Here is a 10153-nt window from a genome sequence, read left to right on the forward strand (position 1 = left end):
AGCTACGATGTTCTTCCGCAAGATGCAAGCAGTTCTGTTTATTAACCGCTAGAGCGTCAAAAGTTACCTACCGCAGCTTTAAACGTCACTCATTTAAAAAAATTATATATATTAATCGGAAAAAGTAATAGCATACAAATGCAACAATATGGATAAGTAAACAAATTTTTTATTTTTACATAAACTATCCCTTTAAGTCTGGATTGTCCATCCACATTAATTTTTAAACACAAGCACACACCACAAAGATGGCAAATCATGCATATGATCATCATCACACAGTACACTGAAAACACGACTGGATGAATTCTGCTCTCTATCGAATCTATGGTGATTCCACTGATAAACAGTGTGAAAGCCTGACCATTTCCGAAAGCATTTCATTGAAACGGATGATTCATGTGCTAAGGCCATTGTAAAACATTAAGTGACATTCCTAATCAGGGTGCAGAGTGGAAATGTTAGATAAGCAAAGTGTCAGAGAAGCTTTTAGCTGGGGCTGTCTCTCTGAACTCGAAGATAATTAATTCGAGATCCTCGTTAACTGATTCCAAACACGTCAGCTGTTATATGAAGCACTGTATATTTATAACCCTGCTCCAGACAGGCAAACATCTCATGTTCAAGCTATTGCCTGAAGCTTTGTGCTGTCATTTGGACCTTTACATTAATATTTACCTGTAATTACATCTTTCCAGAATGTGATACTGTTGCTGTTCCATGTTCAAGTGGATTCAAACCGCTAAGCAAACAGTTACTTGCTTATACTATAAATACCATCTGCAGCACATGTAGATGTCTAGACAAAGAAAGAAAGATCTGTATTTCATGTTTACAGGGCAAATCCACACCCAAAATAGTATCTCTAGCTCTTTGAGGTGTCTTGACCTATGCTTGTTGTCCGCTGGGCTGGTCACCGCTTCCAAGGTCCGACTCGGCTTCTCTGCTTGCACCCCCTCTCCTTACGGAGAGTCGGTCCAGTGATTTGAGAGAAGAGTTTTGATTCCTTCTGCAGAAGCAGCTGGCTATGTCCGCTCGGAACGAGGGCGTGAAGAAACCATAGATGACCGGATCGCAGCACGTGTTGAGGTTGCCGAAGACGAAGAGAGCATGGTGGATGTATTCTGGCATCGACTGCAGCATACGAGGCTGGAACCAGTACCAAATGCCAAGCAGATAGTACGGCGTCCAGCACACCACAAATGATGCCACAATGATGATCGTCATCTTCAGGGTCTTCATGCGTGCTTTGGGAATCATGTTGGTTCCACTGCGTCTCAGACAAGGTTCCCCCCCTATAAAACCCAACACAAGTTAGAAGAAGCCTAGAGAATGGTGCTGTGTGACATCATGTTTTATCTTTTTGACCCAGAAATCGTTTTATACAGCGTATGAAAAGGAAAATCTCTGCTTTCTAGTGATATAACACTCAAACGCCGTACTGCTGTTTGAATTGAGGCCTCTACAGCAACCGGTCATAACACACATAATTTATCAAAAAGAACACATTAAAAGTCAAAATACAAGGCAGCCCTAGAACCTGTGTAATGAACTTTTGAGAAGTAAATTCTAATATAAAATTCATAATTAATATATAAAATTCAGTACACCAGGGTTCCTCAAATCTTGTCCTAGAGGCCCAGTGCACTGCAGAGTTCAGCTCCAACCCTGATCAAACTCACCTACCTGTGATTTTCTAATGATCCCAAAGACATTGATTAATAGGCTCAGGTGTGTTTGATTAAGGTTAGAGCTAAAGTCTGCAGGAAAGTGGCTCTTGTGGGCCAGATTTGAGGATCCCTGCAGTACACTATGGAAATCTGGATGCGGCCATGCTGTTTATCAATGATTGGGACCATGTCAGAAGAGATCAAGAGTCAATTACCCTTCCCTTTACCACGAGGCATCTGGCGGTTGATTTCCACGAGGATATGCGTATAGCAGAAGCTCATTACCAGTAGAGGGAACACATACAGGGTGACAAAGTGGAACATGTTGTAGGCTGTTTCCTGCCAGCGCTGCCGGAAGCTTCCATGAGTTACACACTGTACAAAGTCAACTCCTTCAGCCTTAATTGCCCTGAAAATAAATAACTGAAACGATAAAAAGCAATTTATAAAGAAAAGTAATAAACAGAGTTTGTTTTTGTTTTTTTTGGTTATCTATCATTTGCCTTATTTCTCCTACAGAACACAAAGGAGAAATCTTTTGTTTCTCATGCAAAGCTATTGTATGGCATTAAGAAACACTTAAAAAATATTTTATGGTGCTTATGTGACCTTTATAGAAACTTGAAATCTCCAGTCTTCATTTATTGTAATTGCATGGAAAAGAACCACCACAAAATTTGACCTTTTATGTTCATCTGAAGAAAGAAAGTTCTACAGGTTTAGAATGACATAATCCACTGATTAGCTTTTTGTGGCTGTTTTGCATAAAAATATCTTCTACACACAACTACACCATGAGAAATGTTAAACATCAACAGCTGCAAATAGAGTAACTGCAAGCCAAAAGGTTTTCATTTCATGAATACATGCATTGTGATTGCAAAACGCTCCTCAGTGTGGCGGTTGCTCTATTATAGATATTTACTTTTCAAATCTATTTTTGAGTCACTGTAGGATGTAAAAGAAACTTTGAGGTGCATGGGGGAAAAGCACATTTCGCTATCTCTGTTGAACCTGAATCGAAAGTAAATTCTTGATATTTAATGTGCTTTCAGATAAAATAAAATATAAAGGCTGCTAAAAATGACAAGACTGGAATTAAGCGTGTGAAAAGAAACTGTTCTATCAGAGGGAAAGATAGGCAAGTCAAACTGACAAGATTCAGTCAGACATATAAGAGGTTACAGAAAATACTCCAGGACTATTGTAGCTTGACAGATAAGATCTATAATCAATGCAGTATGCGCTCACTGAAGAATCACTGATGCAGGGTCAGTTATTGCACAACTTTAAGCCTCAACTAATGACTTAAAAGAAATGCTGAGGCTTAGATGGCTAGATGGCTATCAGTAAAAGCGTGAGTGAAAAGCGTTGGCCCCCTTCTTTATTTCTTATTTTTTTTGCACATTTGACACTTTAATGTTTCAGGTCATCAAACAAATTTAAATATTAGTCACAGATAACACAAGTAAACACAACATGCAGTTTTTAAATGAAGGTTTTTATTATTAAAGGAAAACAAAATCCAAAACTACATGGCCTTGTGTAAAGAAGTATATGCCCCCTTGTTAAAACTGTGGCTTATCACAACTGATTTAAATTTCTCTAGCCACACCCAGGCCTGATTACTGCCACACCTGTTCACAATCAAGAAAAGTGAAGTAGACCAAAAGATCATGCTGTAATTGGGAAATTAATTGAGCTCTATCAGTCTGGAAAAGGTTATAAAGCCATTTCTAAAGCTTTAGGACTCCAGCCAACCACAGCGAGAGCCATTATTCACAAATGGCAAAAACATGGAACAGAGGAGAACCTTCCCAGGAGTGGCTGGTCAACCAAAATTACCCCAAGAGCACAGCGACGACTCATCCAAGAGACCCCACAACAACATCTAAAGAGCTGCAGGCCTAACTTGCCTCAGTTAAGGTCAGTGTTCATGACTCTAAAAAAGAGACCGGAAAAAAATGTTCTGCATGGCAGTGTTCCAAGCGAACACCGCTGTTGAGCAAAAAGAACATAAAGGTTCATCTCAGTTTTGCCAGAAACCTCTTGATGATCCCCAAGACTTTTGGGATTAGACTCTGTGGACTGACGAGACAAAAGTTGAAATTTTTGGAAGGTGTGTGTCCAATTACGTCTGGCGTAAATGTAACACCGCATTTCAGAAAAAGAACATCATACCAGCAGTAAAATATGGTGGTAGTGTGATGGTCTGGGGCTGTTTTGCTGCTCCAGGACCTGGAAGACTTGCTGTGATAAATGGCACCATGAATTCTGCTGTTTACCAAAAAATCCTGAAGGAGAATGTCCGGCCATCTGTTTGCGACCTCAAGCTGAAGCGAACTTTGGTTCTGCAGCAAGACCATAATCCAAAACACACCAGCAAGTCCACCTCTGAATGGCTGAAGAAAAACAAAATGAAGACACTGGAGTCGCCTAGTCAAAGTCCTGACCTGCATCCTATTGAGATGCTGTGGCATGACCTTAAAAAAACCCTCCAATGTGGCAGAATTACAACAATTCTGCATAGATGAGTGGACGCCTAAGGGTGGCCCAATCAGTTATTAGGTTTAAGGGGCAAACACTTTTTCACACAAGGCCATGTAGTTTGGATTTTCAGAAAGGGGGCCAACACTTTTTCACAACACTGTAAATTTGAAGCTTGGAAACTAAACTCCGTTTTGCTGTGTGCCACTTTTGGCACACAGCAAAAGAAATTTAATTTTTGCACCACTAGCATAAAATGAAATTGCAAAACTGTTTTCAAACAGGTTTCCAAAATACTTTTCTTTCTCTGCAATATATTTTGGGGGAAAAATATTTTGGGAGTATCGTATTTTTCGGACTATAAGTCGCACCTGAGTATGATTTGCATCAGTCCAAAAATATGTCATGATGAGGAAAAAAACATATGCAAGTCGCATAGAGCGCCCTCTCGCGGCTGTAGACAGTAATGTTTTCTATTGGTTCATTTCTCTCGGTTCATGTCAAATTAATTTGGATAAATTAGTCGCACCAGACTATAAGTCGCAGGACGAGCCAAACTATGAAAAAAAGTGCAACTTATAGTCCGGAAAATACGGTAAACAAAGTTGTGGAAATCAACAAGCGCAATCAAATTGATGTAATTATTTGTTTATAGTTGTCTCCTTTTAAAAAGGAACCTATTACCTTCAACATGTTTTCAAACACCAACATTATCATCCATATATAAAAACTGAGGCAGTTTTGTGCTGTTTCATAAGACAAGTCGCTCAAATGACAACTCCAATTTAACACATCTCTTTCATTTACCTGTGGAGAGGCGAGCAGGATGCTGAGGATCCAGGCAGCCAGCAGCATCCTCCTGTTCCTACGGCCAGCGTCCAGAGCTTCCAGTGGATGCAGGATTGCATGGTGCCTGTCTAGACTCACAACCACCAGGATAAATGCTGCCGAATGCATGGCAAAAAGCTTGAGAAAGCAAAGGATCTTGCACATGGCATTGCCAGCATACCACTGCACTGTGATATTCCATATAGCATCGAGTGGCATCACCACAAAAGTCATAACCAGGTCGGCGGAGGCCAGGCTGCCAATGAGAGGGCGCAGGTGAGAGGCCAGGTGACGTCCTCTTCCCCTGGTAACACTGATGAGCACTGAGAGGTTACTGATAGCTGCAAAGACAAAGAGCACCAGGGTAGCCACCACACGAAAGTGGGCGGCAACAGTGAATGTGGGCGTCTCCCAATCAGAAGGAAAGTGAGGGGTGGCATTGAGCACTGAAGAATTTTCCCAAATGCTTGTGGGATTCACTGACAGAAGAGGCATTTTTCCTGACATCCTGTGAAAGGGTAAAAAGGACTTGTTTTGTTACATGATAAAAGCTTTTAATATATATTTTAAAATTATTTTCTTCCTGTGATGGCAAAACTGAATTTTTAACACTAATTACTTCAGTATTCAGTGTCACAAGATCCTAGAGAAATCAGTCTAATATGCTGATTTGATGCTCAAGAAACATTTCTTTGTATTATCAATGGTATAAACTGTAGCTGACATTTCATACACATCTATCAAGCTTTGTCAAGGAATCATTCAGTTTGATTTGTCTTGACAAACCTTCCTTTTCTAGCTTTGTTCATGTTCAATAATTGCACTTATTGCACTGATTTATTATTATTTTATTTTATTTATTTATTTATTTTTTATTTATTTTTATTTTTTTTTTGGGGGGGGGGTATCTTAATTCTTCTTCTTTCAAATTCACATTGAAATTCTGCATATGTATTTGCTACCTTGAAGTTTGAGGGTTTAGAGGCCAGACAGACAGACAACTAGATAGATAGTGAATTGAAAGAGAGCCAATTCATCAATTTTGCTTTTTTCTCAACTGTTCTTGGCATCCCTTCATGCACTTCATTGACAAATGAATTCTACAATTCAGCAAAATGTTCACCATGACATGAATATTCAGGTCACATCACCTAGAAAGTCTGATTACCATTACATTACAGTCACCACAGAGACATTTGTCACCCCTTATGAGTTTTCACCCAAACGTCCATCTCCTCTACAGTGTAATATCCTCTGCATTTATAGCACCCATCTGCCAGCTCAGCTTCTATAAATAAAAGAAACTCTTGCCACAGGCATTTTTTTTCACTCTGGATCTCAAATAGGGGGACCTTGGTTAAGCAGCAGGGAGATAGATTATATCTTTTTAAAGATCTATATATAAACCTCCCAGACAACGATCAGAGATCCCCACTGAGATTATGACTGCAGACTGATATTCATGATTTATTAATTCATTCATACAGTGGTACAGATGTTCTAACTGCCTTGTTCATCATTCTTGTTGATATTTTATTAAGCCACTTGGTTAAAGAGACTCTTCATGAAATAAACTTTGATAAGAAAAAAAATGGGTGATCTAATTGTGATTAGGGATATGCTGGTATCACATTTTCCTATTGCGATTAATTGCTCATGCTTTTATGACAGTATACGGTAATATCATGGCATTGGAACTGAAAAAAAAGAGGTCATAATATAGTATAACAGGTTACATAAATGTTTTCTTATAACAGAAATAACTGAACATTTAAATACAATAAAAAGATACAGCAAAATTTACAGAAAACGTTTTATGCAGATTAAAGTGCAAAAGAACTATAAAGACCCATAGGTATCACTTTCCAATAAGACCTCATTAGTTAACCATTACCTTTACAATGAGCAATAGCTACATTTGCTACAGAAGTTATTAATCTTTGTTAAAAAATACAAGTCTTATTACATGTTAGCTCATTAAATAATACATTTGCAACTTTAGATTTTAACAACATGTTATTAAATATTGGAATACCTAAGATTGATAAATGTTCAGAAGAATTTTTCATTGGCAGTTTATGTTAGCTAATGAATTAACTAATGAAGCCCTAATGTAAATTGTGAATGAACAATAAAGAAGCAAAACACTTTTAAACAATATCTAGGGCATGTTGTAGTACAGATTAAAATGAAAAAAAAAAAGTTTGAAAATAAATAGCCTATAAAGTCTATATACTTAAGTATTTGGCACTGTGATGGACATCATATCGGATGCACAAATCTGAATGGCTATTTAAAATTATTTAAATATGTTTTAGAAAATAGTTCAGCTGCTTTATTTATGGGTTTTCCCAGTGTAGCAGTTTAGCGCCATCTGCTGTCAGAGAGTGAATGTGCTTTCATTCAGCGCGTCCCTCACATGTTCCTCCTCTCATGCGTGTTTATTTACATCAGAGCGCACACTCTATCAAGCAGCATACAGCGGTGTTGTGCATTTTAACCAGTTGATTGGAAAAGTATTCTTAAAATGCATTCCAAATTCTGAATAATTTGTAATATATAATTATTCATGGTATTTAGAAGTACCCACCAAAACAAATATCGTACATATTCATTACCGTGATATATCACATTACCGAATACCGGCACATGTCTTGTGATAAGATAAGAGTTTATATTCTAGTAACATTCTGCTGCCCGGAAGACAAAAGATGTTTTAATGGTTAAGGGTTTCCACTCCAGCTCTGGTTGAGAGATAAATGTCCTATCATGCTGACAAATGGCTGTTGTCAGTATTTCCCTTCACTCTCAAAGTGATATGGTCTTTTGTATAGCTGTAGTCAGGTAAACAGCATGGTGGTAATAGATAGAGATATAGATGATGTCTTTGGCTTCACTGTCATTCTGTTTATATGACAGATTGGTTGAATGATTGCTGGACATCTGCCCACTGGAAATGTGGCAGATTTGCACTGCTGCCTCTTAACATAGATAAACATTATGCAAATATATGCAAAGAAGAATGTCAGCCATCATAACTCTTTGTGATATAGCTCAAGTGTGGTCATGAAGATGAAAATCTTACTAAAATGCTGTTAGAAATGCAGAATTGCACTTTATATTTCTTTCTTGTTTTCTTTTACGTGGAATGGGCTGTTTTCTTTGGTGGATTCATTGAACAGTCATTAAATTCTGTTCAGAAAACCAAAAGTATTCCAGGACTTTTAGTGATCATTGTCATCATAATCTCAGAAACTTTGCCTGTGAATTTGCGTAATTATATTCATATCCTTGCTCACATGACTAATGACTTGGAGCCAGCTAATTAAGATAGGAGTGATGAGAATATTAAGATTTCATGGCAAATGATTGTGAGTGGGATGAGCTAGAGTGGGATGATATTTACCAAAGTGTCCTGAAATAAGACTTTGTAGCTTATGAATTTTTATTCTAACTCACAAAAAGAAGAAAGAAATTAAAAGGAAAAGTTTTTTGTAAACCCACTACTCCCAGTGACCATGTCTATTGGACATTATTGTTGGGTGTTTATTTTCATGTCATGAAGCACATTTAATAGAAGGAAAAGAAAAAAAAAATGCATGTGCTTCATAAGCTTCACCTCTGGAGGGTTTAGCAGCTAATTAATTCATGTCAGATATTGGTGTAAAATATATTGTTCTTAATTATTTCAGTTAACTGTTTCCTTTGGTTCACCTCAAAAATCTTTCATGAAAAAGCTGAAACACAATCAGGATACATCAAGGACATTTTTTTTTTTTTTTGTCATGTTGTTCATTTACATTAGTTTCTTAAAGCATAAGTGAATCTGTAATCAATTCCAAACTTAGACCCTTTATTTGTCTCTCCAGATCTATAGTAAGCAGCTGTCTATATACTTACATTGAAAGCATTTCTGTCATCAAATGATTCCATTTGATCATAAAACCGATATTAATGCACGCGATGCCCAGAAATACTTTCAGTGTGGGCTGTTTAGAACAGTTTTTACAGTACAGTACTTAATGACTCTTATGCACAACTGGTTAGTAACAGAGACAGATTTACCTGTATGCTGCAATGTGTGATTTGTAGATTAATCCATGAATTTTTACCTCATTTCCACTAATATGCGGACAGTTATTTGCATCTAGACATGCTCCACTCGAGAAAATAAATGCAATTCATTTAGAAGTCCGTTATCAGATCAGAATAAGTGTCGTGTTGATACGCTGGTAAATCCACGAGGACTCTCGCTCTCCTCCCATCCCCGCATAAGCTCGACGGAATCATGGACTCCTAGGGAACAGTTTGCCGCAGTCAACTGTAATTCACTTATCTGGCTGATAACGATGATTTCCAGCTATAAAAGTTTAGTTGCTTAACGATTTAGCATAGTAGGGCACTTTTTAAGAAGCTACACGTTGTTTTAGTCGCACTTTTTACAAAAAACCGACAACAACGAAGGTTTAAAGAGACTAGCGGAGCTGTCCAGGTGCTGAAGGGTCTTCAGTGGAGGAAGCCAAGAGCTTCACTGTCTCACTGTCTCTACAGCAGCCAGCGTTGCTCCACACATAGACACGCTCATCAAATACACAACCCCCTCCTCAACACAGCCGCACACGAGGAAACCTCGGCGTCATCGTCATCTGAACAGAAAAACAATTAAAAAGGCTACAGTAAAATATAGCTTACCATATACAGTGGAGTACTCGATCTAGCCTACGGTACAATTTTTACGGTAAAGTAACGGTAAATATAATATGCGAACCAGCCATATGCGAATGTTTAGATTTTATTTAAAAGGTAGGTTACTTTTTCTTTTTGTTTATTAGTAGATATATTGGAGTGTTTTATTCATTTTATGCTTATTGTGTTATTTTAGGCAAATGCTTTACATAAAAGTCAGTAAAATAATCATACAAATAAAACAAGGAATTAAAAAAAAATTGAAGCTGATTTTAAAATATATTTCAAATGAATTTAAGAAGATAAAATGATTCTACATATAAAATGCAGTGCTATCAGTTCGGACATCGTACAGTGCTCATTCATTTAAATGCACAGATCTCTTCTGGAAGTTGATTCCAACTGCAGGCAGCAAAATAGCTAAAAGCAGATTCCTCTTGTTTTGTGTGAACCCTTGGTATTCCGAACTAACTCGACCCTGA

General features: G+C 37.7%; 1 protein-coding gene across 1 annotated transcript; it reads right to left on the reverse strand.

Moving 5' to 3' along the window:
- Positions 1-203: 203 nt before the first annotated feature.
- Positions 204-5717, reverse strand: LOC127935071 (gonadotropin-releasing hormone II receptor-like). Its single transcript, XM_052532661.1, has 3 exons — positions 4965-5717; positions 1886-2093; positions 204-1295 (listed from the first exon to the last, which is right to left on the reverse strand). The coding sequence occupies exons 1-3, from the start codon at positions 5490-5492 to the stop codon at positions 889-891; spliced, it is 1143 nt and encodes a 380-aa protein (XP_052388621.1). The 5' UTR covers positions 5493-5717; the 3' UTR covers positions 204-888.
- Positions 5718-10153: the final 4436 nt, after the last annotated feature.

This window comes from Carassius gibelio, chromosome A19, assembly GCF_023724105.1.
Source record: "Carassius gibelio isolate Cgi1373 ecotype wild population from Czech Republic chromosome A19, carGib1.2-hapl.c, whole genome shotgun sequence".
Lineage (NCBI taxonomy): Eukaryota > Metazoa > Chordata > Actinopteri > Cypriniformes > Cyprinidae > Carassius > Carassius gibelio.